Source organism: Acomys minous, assembly GCF_964271855.1.
Source record: "Acomys minous genome assembly, chromosome: 1".
Lineage (NCBI taxonomy): Eukaryota > Metazoa > Chordata > Mammalia > Rodentia > Muridae > Acomys > Acomys minous.
The window spans coordinates 11,811,750-11,827,724 of NC_140483.1; the positions used below are offsets into that span (position 1 = coordinate 11,811,750).

General features: G+C 45.4%; 1 protein-coding gene and 1 long non-coding RNA gene across 5 annotated transcripts in view; both read left to right on the top strand.

The window, feature by feature from the left end:
* The first annotated feature begins 1,593 nt into the window (after positions 1-1,593).
* On the top strand, positions 1,594-5,116 carry LOC311591055. Its single transcript, XR_014777018.1, has 2 exons — positions 1,594-1,789; positions 4,547-5,116. It is a non-coding gene; the product is annotated as an uncharacterized lncRNA (long non-coding RNA).
* A 3,910-nt stretch (positions 5,117-9,026) lies between these two features.
* The window catches only part of MIA3 (MIA SH3 domain ER export factor 3), a 41,098-nt gene continuing 34,149 nt past the window's right edge, over positions 9,027-15,975 (top strand). Inside the window, exons 1-3 of one of the 4 annotated variants that reach the window (XM_084796328.1) lie at positions 9,027-9,348; positions 12,743-12,876; positions 15,677-15,763. In XM_084796328.1, the coding sequence (XP_084652454.1) occupies positions 9,216-9,348; positions 12,743-12,876; positions 15,677-15,763 (354 nt within the window). In that variant the 5' untranslated portion in view covers positions 9,027-9,215. The remainder of the gene's footprint in view (positions 9,349-12,742; positions 12,877-15,676; positions 15,764-15,975) is intronic. The other 3 variants (XM_084796326.1, XM_084796325.1, XM_084796327.1) reach the window with 3 other exon arrangements.

Here is a 15,975-nt window from a genome sequence, read left to right on the forward strand (position 1 = left end):
GTTAATTTGAAAATCTTTGTAAACATTTTTATTTGCTTCAGATTAATTTCTGTTTAATCATGTCCCTGCTTTCAAACAACTCCCAATTATATATGTGTAATGCCACCTAGTAGTAAGAGATTGTAATAGAATCTCGGCTCAGTTTTTTCTTTATGACTATTAGACCTGATAATTCCTGTTGGTCTATCTTCAGATTAATCCTTGGTTGGTTGGCAGTGTAAAATCTGATAAGCCTGCACCATTATTTTTTAAACTTAAAATATTATGTTATTTATTAAATAACTTATGTTATGTGCATTGGTGTTTTGCCTATATGTACATCCATGAGATGGTGCCAGAGCCCCTGGAACTGGAGTTAAAGGCAGTTGTGAACTGCTGCGAGTTGAACGCAGGTTCTTCGAATGAGAAGCCTGTGTTCTTAACCACTGAGCCAGCTCTCCAGGCCCAAAATATTGTTACTTCTGTATTAGATTTTTTTTTCAAAAAAATTTCACTTATATGCTGATATGCCCTATTTGTTCACCATACCTATGTTTTCCACTAAGTCTTTGGACTAATTTAATTTTTTTTCAAGACAAGCTCTCACTATGTAGCCATGGCTGTCCTGCAACTCACTAGGCAGACCAGGCTAGCCTCAAACTCACAGAGATCCACCTACATCTGCCTCCAGAGTTCTGTTATTAAAGGCATGTGCCACTACACCCAGTCAACAGAGTAATTAAAATTTTATTTCAACCAATTCTAACATGTGCCATCTCACAGATGTCTTATTATTCATGGCTTCTTTTCCTTTGAAAGTTTCATTTTTCTTTTCTTTTTTTTATTGCAATCTGATAAGGTTGAATACTATAGTGAACATTTATAGATTATAGCAAGTTTATATTGTCTGTTTCTAAATTGTAATGGTTAATGTTAATTCTCAGTCTGTGTGCCCTAAAATGCCTAGACAGAGAGTGTATCTGATGGCGTTTCCAGAGACAGAAGATCATCAGGGCTCTCAACTAATCAGTGGCTGGAACGGATGCCTAGTATTACCATTCTAAAAGTAGGAGGCAGGGCCCAGAGGTAGACCCCATGCCTCCAGCCCCTAGTTATTTTTTTCCCAGTTTTTGGAGACAGGGTCTCTCTGTGTAGCCTTGGCTGTCCTTGACTAGCTTTGTAGACCAGGCTGGCCTCGAACTCAGAGTGATCTGCGTGCCCTTGCCTCCCAAGTGCTGGGATTAAAGGCGTGCACCACCACCGCTCAGGCCTAAAGTTAATTTTTAATAATCATGTGCTAGTGCTATGGCCATAATTAAATATGCCTAATCTGAACTGAGATACTTTGTAAGGTTAAAGTAAATATTGGCATCCAGAGATTTCATAAGAAGTAAAGAATGTAGAGTGGCTCATTAATCGTTTTACACCTATTTCAGCTTGAATATGCCATGTTGGATAGATGGAGTTAAATAAAAGGTATCGATTAAGCCGGGCGTGGTGGTGCACGCCTTTAATCCCAGCACTCGGGAGGCAGAGGCAGGCAGATCGCTGTGAGTTCAAGGCCAGCCTGGTCTATAAAGCGGGTCCAGGACAGCCAAGGCTACACAGAGAAACCCTGTCTCAAAAAACAAACAAACAAACAAAAAAAGGTATCGCTTAAATGGAGCTAACCTGCTCTAGCAGATCTAACCTGCAGCGGCAGCAGGAAGGACAGTGAAGCAGCACAGAAGAGCCTACAACCTATATACTCCACTTCCATCAGTGACTCCAGCAACGTGACAGCTATCTGTTTTTGTTGAGAATCTGATAGGTAAGAAACAGTCACCTCGGAAGTCCAACTGTGCTGTGTCATCTCTTCCCATTGGGTCTTGTACTAATTACTTTTCTTTTTGTTTTTTGTTTGTTTTGTTTTGGTTTTGGTTTTTTCAAGACAGGGTTTCTCTGTGTAGCCTTGGCTGTCCTGGACTCGCTTTGTAGACCAGGCTGGCCTCGAACTCACAGCGATCCACCTGCCTCTGCTTCCCTAGTGGGATTAAAGGGATGTTACAAAATACCGAACAGGCAGGATGGAGAAATGTCTCAGAAGTTACTATCACTTGCTGCTCTTCCAGAGCAGCAGAGTTTGGATCCCAGCACCCACACTGTGTGGCTCATAACCAGCTGCAAGTCCAACTCTGTGAGGATGGAACATACACCCTCTCCAGGCCTCCAAAGTCGTTGCATGTATGTGGTATACATGCCCACACACGTACAACACATATATAAATAAAAATTAAAACAACAAAAGCAACTGGAGCTAGGAAGAACTTGTTTTGGCTGACAGTTTGATGGGACGGTTCATTTTAGTGGGGAACTTGTGGTGGTAAGGGTGTGAAACAGCTGGTCTCATTTCTTTCAACACTCTAGGATCATGGACACATTTATTCTGGCTTGCTTTCTCTTTTTATTCAGTCCAGGACCTGGACCAATAAAATAATGCTACCCAAATTCAGGGTGGGTCTTCCCTTCTCTGTTAAATTCTGGAGATGCCCTCATAGACATACCCAGAAATGTAGTTGTGGCAATTCTAATTCTCACCACGTTGATAGCCAAGATTAACCATCACAGATTCCTTGGACATCTTCTGAAGTACCGAGGATGACCAATCACAGAAAGCCCAGCTTCCGCCACACCCAGTTTGACAAGCTCACTTACACCTAGATCCCATCTGCTTCCTACAGCCAGCGCATCAGATCTCTTTTGCTCAGGTTATGGTTTTGTTTTAGCGTTTTAATAGATATACTTTGTTCTTTTTTTTTTTTCCGAGATAGAGTTTCTCTGTGTAGACCAGGCTGGCCTCAAACTCACAGCAGTCCGCCTGCCTCTGCCTCCCGAGTGCTGGGATTAGAGGCGTGCGCCACCACGCCCAGCTATTTTGTTCTTTTTTTAATATAGATTTTTGGTTTGTGTTTTGGGTGTTTTGTTTGATTCGTTGTGTTTTGTTTGGGTTTTGGGGGGCCCGTCTTTTTAAAAACATTTTTAAATGTACATCGGTGTTTTTGCCTGCATGTATGTCTGTGTGAGGGTGTCAACTCACTTTAAGCTGGATGGATTACTGACAGTTGTGAGCTGCCGTGTGCGTGCTGGGAGTTGAACTTGGGTCCTCTGGAAGAGCAGCCAGTGCTCTTAACTACTTAAGCCATCTTTCCAGCTCCTTTTTGGAGGGTTTTCAAGACAAAGTTCTCTCTGTGTAGCTCTGACTTTCCTAGAACTTTCTATGTAGACCAGGATAGCCGCAGACTCAGAGATCTGACTGACTCTGCCTCCTAAGTGCTAGGGTTAAAGGCATGCACCACCACCGACAAGATACACATGAAGACAAGTGCCAGAGAAACTACACTAATCTATTGGTGGTTCAGAATCCAAGCCGGGCGTGGTGCCGCACGCCTATAATCCCAGCACTCAGAAGGCAGAAGCAGGTGGATTGCTGTGAGTTCAAGGCCAGCCTGGTCTACAAAGCTGGTCCAGGACAGCCAAGGCTACACAGAGAGACCCTTTCTCAAAACAAAAAACAAACAAACAAACAAAAAAAGAGTGCATAATTCTTGAAAAGTTATTTACTTTTTTTTTTGAGATAAGGTCTTAGTATATAGCCCTAGCTGGCCCTTAGCCTCTGCCTCTGCCTCATTGCTGAGATTAAAAGTGTGTGCCACCATACCGAGCTTCGTTTACAGCAATATTATCATAGCCAACCATGAGCAAAGAAGACAACCAGATCTCCAGATCAACAAGGCACCTTTAAAGACTTGCCCTAAAAATACCCTGGTAACTGCTGTCTGGAGATTTCCTTCCTAGAGGAAGGCTCATGAGAGTCAGAAAGTAACGATTTACACATTTCTAAGGAAGCTGAAACTTCAGGATTCACAGAGCCCCTCCCCACTCCCCGCTCCACAAGGATATAGAGACGATGTGGGAGGATAGAGCGGCCTAGAGGAGACTTTCTGCCCTAGTGTGGTGCCCGCAAGGTATGTAAAGAACTCCAAGGCCGAGGCTTCAGGAGCTATCACTCTAGTCGAAGAGGGCTTTTCAGCAATGTAACTAACTGCCTGTGAGTCATCCAATAAAACTCATTGGCTCACCAACGCGGACTTTGGTACGATTGTCACTTTGGGCTGTTATCCGGTCCCGACATGAGGTTGTGTTTCTGTCTAGGGTAAATAAACATTTGTGACTCGTCACTCACAGTAACACGCTACCTCTCCTTATGCTTATAGCATTCTTTTCCTGAGTCCAGGATGTTGCACCTGGACCTCTTTCTGGCTACCCTAGCTCTGGACCTGACCTGTCAGCTCCTTTAGGCAGCAAAAATAAGAAAATTAGAGCCACATCACAGCTCTAGGAACTTGAAAAAGAAACATGTCTCTATGGTTACTCAGGTGATAATTAATACCTTGGAGGTTGGATTCAGGGAAAATTTAAGTGTAGAAGCTGTTGCAGGGCAGACATAAAGTAACTAAAACAACACATCGCAGTGTTGAGCAAGATGTTGTTGGAACTCGCTTTGAAACTCATTTTATTTTGTTTTCAGGATGGGACTCTTGCTATGTTGACCAGGCTGGCCGCCTACCTTGGCCTCCTGAGTGTTGGGAGTGTAGGTGTGTGTGTCCCCAAGGCCAGCGCACACAACCTGCACTTAGTAAGCCTGTGGTGCGGGAACTGAGTCAGCAAAGGAGGAGCGATCAAGGCTAAGATGAACAAGATGCTCTACAGGACTGAAGGAAAAGAAATGGGAAACCGGAAATGGAGGGAGGCAGAGAAGGAAAGAAGGAAGGAAGGAAGGAAGGAAGGAAGGAAGGATTTCCCTCATGATAGGACAGAGATCTCATTAGAAGATTTACCATGCAAATTCTACAGCTCCAGGGAAAACAAGTAAGAGGGCCGTCAGCTAGCTCAGCAGGTAAAAACGGGCATCACCAAAACCTAATAACCTAAGTTTGATCCCTGGAACCCTTAGAAGGAGAGAATCAAGTCCCAAAAGTTGCCCTCTGGCTATGTGTGTGTGTGTGCACGCACTTGTACATATGCACATACATTTGTGTAATACAATAATTATAAAATCATTTTTTAAAAAAGAAATAAAACATGAAACTTAATAGACCATGCAAGATGATAGAGTGGTGTCTGTCACACTAGGAACACCTTCCATTGGACAAAGCTGAAAACTCTAGAAAATAGCATATCCGCTTACATTTTGCTTTTATACTTGAAAAATCATCATGGGAATACAACGGCAAATAAGGTTCTATATAGACACTAAACATATCTAATTACTGAGATAAATATGAAGCCTTATGAGAAAAAGCTAAGTTAACCTTTAAACTTTCTAGTATGACTTGTAAATTTTTAAGTTATACTTGCAATTGGTAACTATATTTTCATCGGACACTGTGTTCTGGGGAACCGGAAACAAGGGCAGTAGCTGGCCACTCACGGAGCCTGTCTTGAAGCCATTGGAGCTTCACGTACTCTGACCCATTTCACTTCCCATGGGGGTTCGGATAGGAATGGCCTTTCACACTGAGTCACAGAAAACTCTTACTTTTCCTGTGCACAGTTGCTTATCGTTCAGTCTCCGTAAGGGACGTACAGTCCTATTTATAATTTTATGTGCAAGTACCAGTTGAAATGCAAAAGCCCCCAAGGCATCATCATGTCCCTTTGTCCCTGTCACTCAGCTGTATCTTACCCTCAAGAGTGTATTTTCTCAGGGTTGGAGAGATGGCTCGGGAGTTAAGAACACAAACTGATTCTGTTGAGGACCAGAGTTCAGTTCAGACCCACATCAGGTGGCTCACAACTTCCTAGAACTCCAGCTCCAAGGGGTCCGATGCTCTAGACTGGCCTTCATGAATATATATATTCACATGCATATACTCAAACATGGAGACAAGCACACATACACATAATTAAAAATAAACCTTTTTTTAAAAATGTGTTTCCTCTTTCTTGGCTCTGCATGCCTCCTCCACAAAAGCACCTTTGGTCTTCTCAAAGTAACTGTTTGCTAAGACATGTTGCAGCATCCACCAACACTACTGCCTTAGCAGTCTGGGATTTTGCTGTCTGGTTATTTAATCAGCACAAATTAGTTCCTTTTTTTTTTTTTGCCTATTTAAAAATCACTGTAAAATTTTAACCTTAATCCCAATTTTATAAAGAATCCGAGACTTTAAAAAATTAATGGCTCATCATGGTTAACTGACTCCTAGCCCAGGCCTTCAGCTGGCTAGCCCAGGCCTTCAGCTAGTTATATCCCCTGCCTCTGAGGCTGCTGCTCTGCCAAGGAAGTAGTGTGTATCTGGAAATGAAACGGACAAAGCCAGGCAGTCTGCTCTGTGGAGCCTAGGCTGCACAGGCCACACCCTGAAATCTGTTCTGCATTTGTTGCAAAACACCAAATATTTGACTTCAGTGAAAATGGTGCCAAGGTAAATTCGGCCCAGCCTGAAACAGGAATCCACGTATGCACCTGTGTGTTGGTGGCAATTGCAGATGTTTGAGGTTCTTTCTTTGTATGATAGAAAGTAGAATAATATTTGTCAGAGCTGAACAAATAGTGCGCGCTGGCAGGAAATATGACCTTGTATCTGATTCGCTCCCATAGAGGGAGCACAGTGATGGGGCTTTCTTAGCTGTGAGGATGGAGTCAGACCGAGACAAACCCCTATTCTTTATGTTCTTCAGAACAGGAGGCTTCCTTGCACCCACCTCTGTCATTGGGTCCCTTTACTTGCAGCGCCATAGCTGTCTGTGTTTCTGCTAAGTCTATACCCTTGTGTTGGTTTTTAAGGACATTCATAACCTGTCTCCTGCTCCCCACCTGGTCTGTCTCCCGTCACTGTCTACAAGCCTTCACTGCAGTCAGATGATGTCTCCTCACTTTCCTTTAAGCACGTTGCTCTCTGTCTTTATGCCCAGCACTTGGGAAGCAGACACAGGTGGCTCTCTGTGAGTTCCAGGCCAGCATGGTCTACGTAGTGAGTTCAAGGATAGCCAGGGATCTGTAGAGAGACACTGTCTCAAAAAAAATTAAAACCAAACCAAACCAAAACAAGACAAAAAAAAAACCAAACCCTCAAAAAGTTTCCAGTCTTCCTAAAACAAGCACAGTACTTTTGATTTTCAAAATATTTTTAAATTATGTGTATTTGCATGTGTGTTTGTGTGCAGGTTTGTGCACATGGGCATGGGTCACAGGATAGTGTTGGGTACCCTGCAGCTGGAGTACAGGCAGTTGTGAGCCACCCAGCGTTGGTGCTAGCAAATGAGTTTAGGTCCTCTGCAAGAGCAGTGTGTGCTCTTGAGTGCTAAGCCATGTGGTGCTTTTGGCCGTTAGACTTCGAAAGTAGTGTAGATCAGTCCTGCTGGCTAGGAAAATAGTTTCTGATCTATTAACTGAAAAGCATTGTGACAGACTAGAGTAACCGGCATTCTGCAAAATTCTGCCTTGATTATTTCTGAGGCGAGCTGTTACAGGGCTCCCATGTCAGGAGGTGTGGTCATCAGACCTTGCAGGAAAAGTGAGATGTGCACTGGTGGCCCCCCCCCCCCACGTCCAGCAGATAGTAATCCCAAAGCTGGTCCCCACATCATTTATTTTTCTACTGTCTGCCCTCACTTTAGCCTGTGCCCTACTTGTGCACTGTGTTGTCCTACTGTGCTTCAGCCTCAGTAAGCTCTTGATCCTCGTAGGGCCGGGAATGAGTTTGTTTTTTCCTTTAGACTTTTATGAGATAGTTTCCTTCATGGAGGTTTGTTCACTTTGTTGTGTTTCTTTGCTGTAGATTAAGAACAAGCACTTAACAACTGGAATTATAGCTTCATAGCAAGTTCAAGGCCAGGCCGGGATATATAAAACTCTGTTGTTTTTTTTAAAGGAAAAAATAAAGAAAACAGGGCTAGAGAAATGGGTCAGTGATTAAGAGCACTGGCTGCTCTTCCAGAAGACACAGGGTTCAATTGCCTCCCAAAACCATGTATAACTGCAGTTCTAGGGATCTGCCTCCCTCTTCTGGCCTCTATTGGTACTGCATACATGTAGGGCACAGACATGCTTGCAGGTAAGATACCCATATGCATAATATAAAAAAACAAAACAAAACAAAACAAAAACACTTTAAAGAGAAAACAACAGAAAGCCAGAAATGGCCCTGCTATAAAAGTATCAAAATATGTAAGTTCTTTACTGAAATCTAAAAACAAAACCTAAAACTAAAAACTAAGGGTTTGTTATACAGAGAACCTCTGATCCCTAATGGATAGAGGAGGGCACTGTGAGTAGAAAAGAGATGAACCATAATGGATTAGGAGTTACAGCCTTGCCTGGGCAGGAAGGTTGCCTCTAGAACCAGCACTGCAGTCTGGTAAAGCCATTGCACATTACTTGGAAATACAGAGTTATAGGGAGGCTTAAGGAGAGGACAGACACAGCTGGATTTATCTTTACAGATGTCGCTAGAGCTGCAGTTGAGACAGTAGCTATTGGCAACATGAGGGCATTCTGATGAACTATGAATGTTGGCAAAGGAGATGGAAATTGAACACATTGGTGCTAAATGACTTCTTCCTTTATGGACAGAGACAGGAATCTCAAAATCTTGGGCAGAGGACACTGTCCATCAACCCTCTCTTTAAAGAGTGCCACTTTCTAATTAAAATTTCACTCACTATTCCATCAACATTTAAAAGACGATCATGTGACAGAAGCCCCAAAGAAGCCCCATGGAGTTTGAAGTGGGTGGGGGTATGTGCCTGTATCAGTTGCTCACTGTGGCCAGTCCTGTGCGGGACTTGTCGGTTCACAACTAAGAATTGTAGTTGGAGGAAGAGATGAAGAGGAATGGCTGTTTAGCATGGACCGAAGATGAAGGAGGAAGGCAGAACCTGTTAGGTTGGCGTAGAGCTGCGGAGTGACGAGCCCGGTGACGCGGAAGGTCGTTTGTGAGGTCACTGGATCTGAGGCCGGCGATTGGGCGAGGGGAAGGTGCCTGCGGTGGTTGTCAAGGTAGCAGTTCGGGAGGGACACCAAGGCCTCCTCCAAGTCAGAGCGCATTCCGAGCTGAGTCCCTGCAGACGTGTTACTCTCAGCTGCCTGCCTCCCGGGTACCACCCCCTGCCCCGCCCGCCCCGGCACCGCCCCGGCACCGCCCCCAGCACCGCCTGCCGGCGGCCTCCGCGTCACCCGCGGTGGCCACAACATGGCTGCGGCGCCGGGGCTGCTCCTCTGGCTGCTCTTGCTCGGGTCGCCCCGGTGGGTCCCGGGCCAGCCGGACGCCAGCCCCGGCCGGCGCTTCTCGGACTTCAAAGTGTGCGCAGACGAAGAGTGCAGCAGTGAGTGCGGGGCGACGGGGCGGCGGGACGGCGGGGCGGGTGGTTCCCGGTGGCGGCGGTGGCCGCGCGGGTCGGAGTCCCACAGCCCTCCCCAGGCCTAGGGGGGTCGCAGGCCCGCGGACCGCGCGCGGGTGTGCTCTACTCGGCAATCGCCCGGGGTAGCCTTGCCTTAGAGGCCATGCCTACCACTTGTTGCCAGGGTTGCTCTCTGCTGCTCTGACTTGGCTGTGGGGTGGGGGGCGCCGCAGACCCAGACTGGTTTCCAGGGGTCAGCTCCCTGCTTCCTGATCCCCGATCTCCGCCTGGGTCCCGGAGTGATGGGGTGGCGCGCCCCCGCATCCCGGGCGCCCCATGCAGCAGCCAAGAGCGTCTCAACGCCGGCCTCGGGGACTTGGGTCCACACAAGATCGAGATGCACGCGCTTAGGAAGCTGGGGCGCAATCCGAGTGGCTGATTGCCGGCAGGGTTCCTCCAGAAGGCAGCCCGGCTCTGCCTTTACGCCGCCCTCTTGGCTGCATTGGGACCACCAGCTCGCATCACCTTTGGAACCAGAGGAACTGGAGTTTAGGTTTGGGATGAGCCCCCGAGGCCAGGCACACTGTATATTCCGAGGTCTTCCCGGTACTCTGCCTCAGTGCTGTGTCGCTCTTTTGCACAGAAGCTTCTTCTTGCTAGCTGCCAAGTGAGGCTGCGAGAAGGTCAAAATCTTTCACTCTTGAAGAGGCCAAGTTGCTGCACCTGTCACCACCTGAGAACCGCAGCCTTCTCCTTTGTGCGCAGTTGCGACCTGGTCCTAGGTTGGAGGAGCCCGGGTTGGAGGTGGGCCCTGTGGAAGGATAGGATTAGAAGAGGCCTATTACTGTAATGACGATAAAAAATACTAGAAGGATCTCAGAAGTAGTCCAGTCTTTTCCTTAGTCCCCTATGTTGCTGGGACCCATTCCTGTCCCAAATAATTCATAAGATTTCCAGGTTGGGCTCCAGCAACTGTGTAACTCACTGCGGACATCCTTCATAAATCACAAGCAATACTTACAGAATACTATTCATTCTAAAAGACTAAAAATAAAAAAATGCAGGTTAGCCATTTATATTTCAACTGATATTATAAAAAAAAACCCACAGTTCATAATTCAAATAGTTTGCACCAATACCATTAAAAAAAAAAAAAGGAGATAGCTGTAATTTATATCACCAAGACTCTAGGTCCTAGAGGTAACCCAGGGCTGATATAAACAAACGCTGCAAAGGCAGAGCCACCAATGTGAATTTTCCCTTTCATTTTCGATTGTCCCTTGGCTGTTGAAGATTGACAAGCCTTTTCTGTTCTTTGCTGTCCAAGAGCTGTCTTACCTGAGTTCCTCAAAACCCCAGAGAGAGGACCATATCATCACTGCTGCCTCAGAACTGAGACTTGTGCTTGTTAGGAGTTCTGGGCTACAATATAATTTGAGAAGTGGCCTGTGTCCAAACAAATGTAACCAAATACAACAGACAATGATAGATAATCCTGCCTATAGGAAGTGCTTGTGGTGAGAGGGTGTCAGGTGTTAGTAAAGGTGTCCCTCAGTGTCCCTGTCACTCATAAGCAATAGGCAGTACATAAAGACATAGGCTATCCTTGATATACTACTGTACATCCTCAGGAAGCTAAGGAGGGAACTGGAAATTGGTTTCCAATTTGAGTAGAATTCCCCAGCCTCAAATTTCTTTAGTGTGGCCTCTTGCTCCATCTCATCTGAATTAGGATGCTGACATATCTGAAAATAATCTTATTTTAGCTTTAAAAACCAAGTTACCCCCTCCAAATCTGTATTCTTATCCCTTGAATATGTAGTTTAAAAACATGTCTTTGTGTACTGTTGCTAATTGGCTTTTAGACACATTGCAATCACTTCCATGGCTCTGCCCTTTAATGCACTGTTAATCTCATTTGGCAATTACTGCTTCTGTTGGTGTGGCTGAAGTTCTGTATTTATATTTATTATTTATTCATTTGGGACAGAGTCTCACTATGCAGCCCTGCTTAGCCTGGAATGCACTTAAAGACGAGGCTGGTCCAAAACTCACAGAACTCTCACCTGCCTCCTGTCCCCCAGTGCTGGGATTAAAGACACATGCCACCTTGCCTGGCCACAGTTCTGCACTTTAAGTCAGAAAATAACTTCTGACTTAGTCTCATAGTTTTGTTTGGCTCCTGACAAATGAGATATCCATCTTGAACTTTGTTTTTAGGGGAAAAAAATGTTTTGAAAGCTTTCTTAGGTTTTTTTGCTTTTTTGTTTGTGCAGTACTGGGGTGCCAAGCCCCAGGGCCCTGTCTATATCACACAAGCATCAGGCATCCCACTATTGAGGTATATCCTCAGTCCTCTTTATACTTAGTTACCTAGGCTGCCATTGAACTCCCTCTGTACTCCAGTTGGGCCTTGAACTTGTGATCCCCCTGCCTCAGCTTCCTGAACATTGGAATTGCAGGTCTCCATCACCAGACCTGGTTAGAAACCTTCTTAATGCTGATGCATCAATGTTTGCTTTTCGAAAACACTGCCTTGTGATTGATTGGATTCCTAATAGGGTGTGATAATATGCCTTCCTGTTAACTCATCCAGTCACTGTGCAGAGACAACAACTTGGCCACAAATGGAACCGACAGTGTTTACTGCCGCAGAGAGGCAGTTGCAACCACTTACAGGTAGGGCCTGTTAGTGGTTGGTTCAGGTTAATTGACCCCTTGGGGGTTCCTGGGAGTTCTTCTTGCCTCCCTGTTATCTGCACAGCTAGCTGTGTTTAAACCAGTCAGCACCTGCACCTGCATTTACACATCCACAAAATGAAGACTTTTATGATAATGAAACAGGGGAAAAAAAAAAAGGAGGAAGGGGCTAGAGGATGAGAGAGGAAAACAAAGGGCCGACTTCAGAGCAGCCAGCAGGCACACTGTTTTTGGTTCTCAGAGTTAGCCAGAGAGAAAAGTAGACACTTTCCCTCATCTGATTATAGGGATGACGTGACTTACAGCAATGAGGCTCTGGGATTTTTAGACACTTGGAGGTCGTGAACTGAAATCACTTCCAGAAGAGTACTGGGAAGGCTTTGGGATTGTTTCTAACAGGATTCTTAGATTTCCTGGCACATCTCTAAGAGGTGGTAACGCTTGCCTAACATGCAGAAAACCCTGGCTCTGGTTTCCAGCATGTGCCTGCAATCTTACCACTGAGAGGTAAAGGCCGGAGGCTGAGGAGCTCTGGGCTATCTTTGGCTACCAAAACAGTTTAAGGCCAACCTGGGATACTTGCAACCCCATCTTTAACAAAAGAAAAATTAAAAAGTATTGGGGAGGCTGTGAAAAGGCAAATCCTAACGTTCTTTTCTTCTTTTCTTTCTGTGTACAGTGTTAATGTACCGCGGTGAGGCTCTTAAAGACTTCACCGGGCCCGATTGTCGTTTTGTGAATTTTAAAAAAGGTGACCATGTATATGTCTACTACAAACTTGCAGGGGGGTCCCGTGAAGTTTGGGCCGGAAGTGTAAGTAAAACTGCAAAAAAAGCTTTGTTTTCTTATTTTTGTTGGATTTTTGTAGCACTGCAGATTTAAATGACTTTGGTTGAGGTTGTTGATGGTATCTTTCCCAGACTGTAAACAGGAGGCAGCCTTGTGGTCCTAGCAGGCCTCAAGCCTGGCACACAGTAGGGGTGAGACAGCTCTGTGGTCCTACTCCTGGCAGTCCTCAGGCCTGACACACAGTAGGGGTGAGACAGCTTAAGGGTCCTAGCAGGCCTCAGGCCTTGATACACAGTAGGGGTAAGGCTGAGGTTTCTGAAACAGAACTGAACTGGTTCTGGCTTTTGCTCTACAGCTAGTCAGAAAGCTGAACGTACAATACAAGTCAAACGGCAGAGACCTGGAAATCTTTCATTGCTTCAAGAAGGAAGTATCTGTGGCTATTAGATTTAATGTTGTAAGCTATATGCTTAGACAGGACCTGAGTTTGATTCCCCAGAACTGACTTTAAAAGTCAGGCTTTGTGGGGTGTACTTATAATGCCAGAGCCAGGGAGGAGCTGGACAGGCGGACCCGAGGATTCCCACGGCTGAGGAGCATATGAGAGTTGGCTTGTCTCTTGGAAGAGGGCTGGTTCATAAAGGGTCTATAATGGCCCACGAGATTGTCCCAGCTTAGAAACGCCCCCCACTCCTGACTGCAAGCCAAAACACAGAACAAGGTTGTCGTCCCCCTAGGGAGGGAAATGTTTTTTCAGGATACATCTTCCTCTGGAAGGCTTTTAAAGCACTGGGTGGTGGGGCAGAGCCCTCTTACTTAGCACCCCAGTGGCTGCTCCCGGGCTTCCTTATGGATAAGAGGAGGAGTCTGTGCTGGTGTCTGGTGTCTGCGACTGGGCATCTGCTTTCCAAGCATTTGCGCTGGGTTTCCTCACACACTGGTGATGAGCCTTCTGCCTTCCCAGCCTTTGGGCTTTTGGATAAATAAGCTGGCTTTGTTTTCCTCTGGCCTGTTAGCTTCCTGCTGGGCCACTTTGCTTTTTTAATTTTTCCCCCTAGTGGCAGGGTCTCCTGCATCCATCCAGGCTAGCCTTCAGCTTCTGGTCCTTCTTCCTCGCCCTCCTCCACGCTGGTATTACAGGTATGCACCATTCGGATCAAACCAAGACTTTATACACAACAGGCAAGCACTGTCACCCTACCTCCTTAAGAAACCCTGCTTTCAGCATCCAACCAGAAAGCCATCTTTGCCGGTAGATACATGTTAGGGTGGGACTCTGTTTGCCCTGCTCCTGTGACAGTCATTTTGCTGCTTTGCTTGTCAGCCAGTTGGTGGCTCAGCTCACTGTCAAGTCAAAAGCCTTATCTGCCTTCATTTTGAGTATTTCCTTACAGGGCAATATAGCACTTTAATTACATTTGTTCTCCTAGTAGCTTGGGCAGAATTGGCCTCTTGAGGCAGATGCTATCTTGCCCATCTCCAAATCAAATGAGCAGTGCTTTCACAAAGATGATACACAGAAGCAAAGTTAGATGTAGGAATTGCTTCTGGGTCTGTGATTCTGTGAGACCATAGGGAAGGGCAGCACCAAGAGTCTGACCATGGAGCTGTGTGTGAGCTATAGTCTCAGTTGGCAGATTAATATGGAGCCCCGCCTTCCTTTGTCACATAACTCTGGATTCCTTCACTTTTCTAGGTCCAGCCCCGGTAGACTTTTCTGCAGAAGGGAAATGTATTTCTGCCCAGTTCCCCCCTCTCATTTCATGAACCTCATTATTTGCAGAATTAACAATTCTCCTTAGTTTTCAGAATACCTTCTCTTAGTACCTTAAGTCTCACTCTTAACAGTCTTTTTTGGTTTCCTAGTGTTTCAAGGGTTAGCTGCCAGTCTTGTAGCTTTTATACCCCCATCTTATCTAATCTTCAGGGCTTTATTCTATTACTAGCATGGCCTCCAGATGGCTTCTAGATAAACCAAGAACACTGGCGAGTACAGATGTTTTAGAGTTAGTGATAAGGAGGCCTTTTTCATCTGCTGCCTATCCGCACATCCATCAGTCTGCTTCTTGGTTGGGTGGGATAGGTCTCTGCTTCCTCTAAGACTGTGGCTGGTGAAGGACAGTTTCTCAAACAGAGCTGCTGCACACTGCATGCACACTTTACGTATCTTCGCGATGTGTGCTGGGAAAGGCTGGGCTTAATTTCTGCAGATTTGTTTTACACGGAACCGAAGCCTGAGAGGTAGGGAAGTAAGCATTACATCATACTTTTATTTAATCTCCTCAAATACTTCTAAATGCTGCTTTTTTGGGGGGAAAAAATCTATCACAGCGTTTGGTATCAGCAGATACTGTTTCTGGTAGCAGCACACATGTCAGGAGTCTCGTTTGCTTCCACTTATTTCCACGGCTGCTGTGAATTGAAGGGGGCCTTGTAAGGAGTGGCTTAGGATGATGCTATCAAGGGCTCAAGTAAATTCCAGACCACTTGATAGAACCGTGTTTCTATCAGCTTTCGTTTGCCAAGTCTTCACCATATGGTCTCCAGGAAGTGTCTCCTATACAGATCTCTAATTACTTCTAACTCTAACGTTATGTGCTGATATATGAAGGAACATGTCCACTGCTTAGAGACCTGTTGGTTTAACAACATTAATTTTCATTGGCACAAACGTTGCAGCTTAATTATTAACAGCAACTATCTATTTCTCTGGGTTTTATCTTGGCTGCCTATGTATTTCTTCTCCCCGCTGAAAGTCTCCCCATTGTATTTCTTATACAGACGTTGACTAGCATTTCTTCCCTCTGCCCATTATTTCACATAGGTTGGCCACTTATTTGGATATTTTCCGAAAGATTTGATCAAGGTGCTTTACAAATACACAGAAGAAGAGCTACACGTCCCAGCGGATGTAAGTTGTTCCCAGCTACAAACTGGCTTATGTGTTCATCAGTTGTAGTCAGTTAAAACTGCTGCTGCTGGTGGAGGTAGTGGTAGTTCAAAATTGTTTTAGGCAAGACAGCTCTTATAAAGTACAATTATCTCTTCTCAAAGTCTTCAACCATGCTTAGACAGGGGGAAAACAAGCCAACATTTTCAAATCAGATTATAATTTGGGATCAG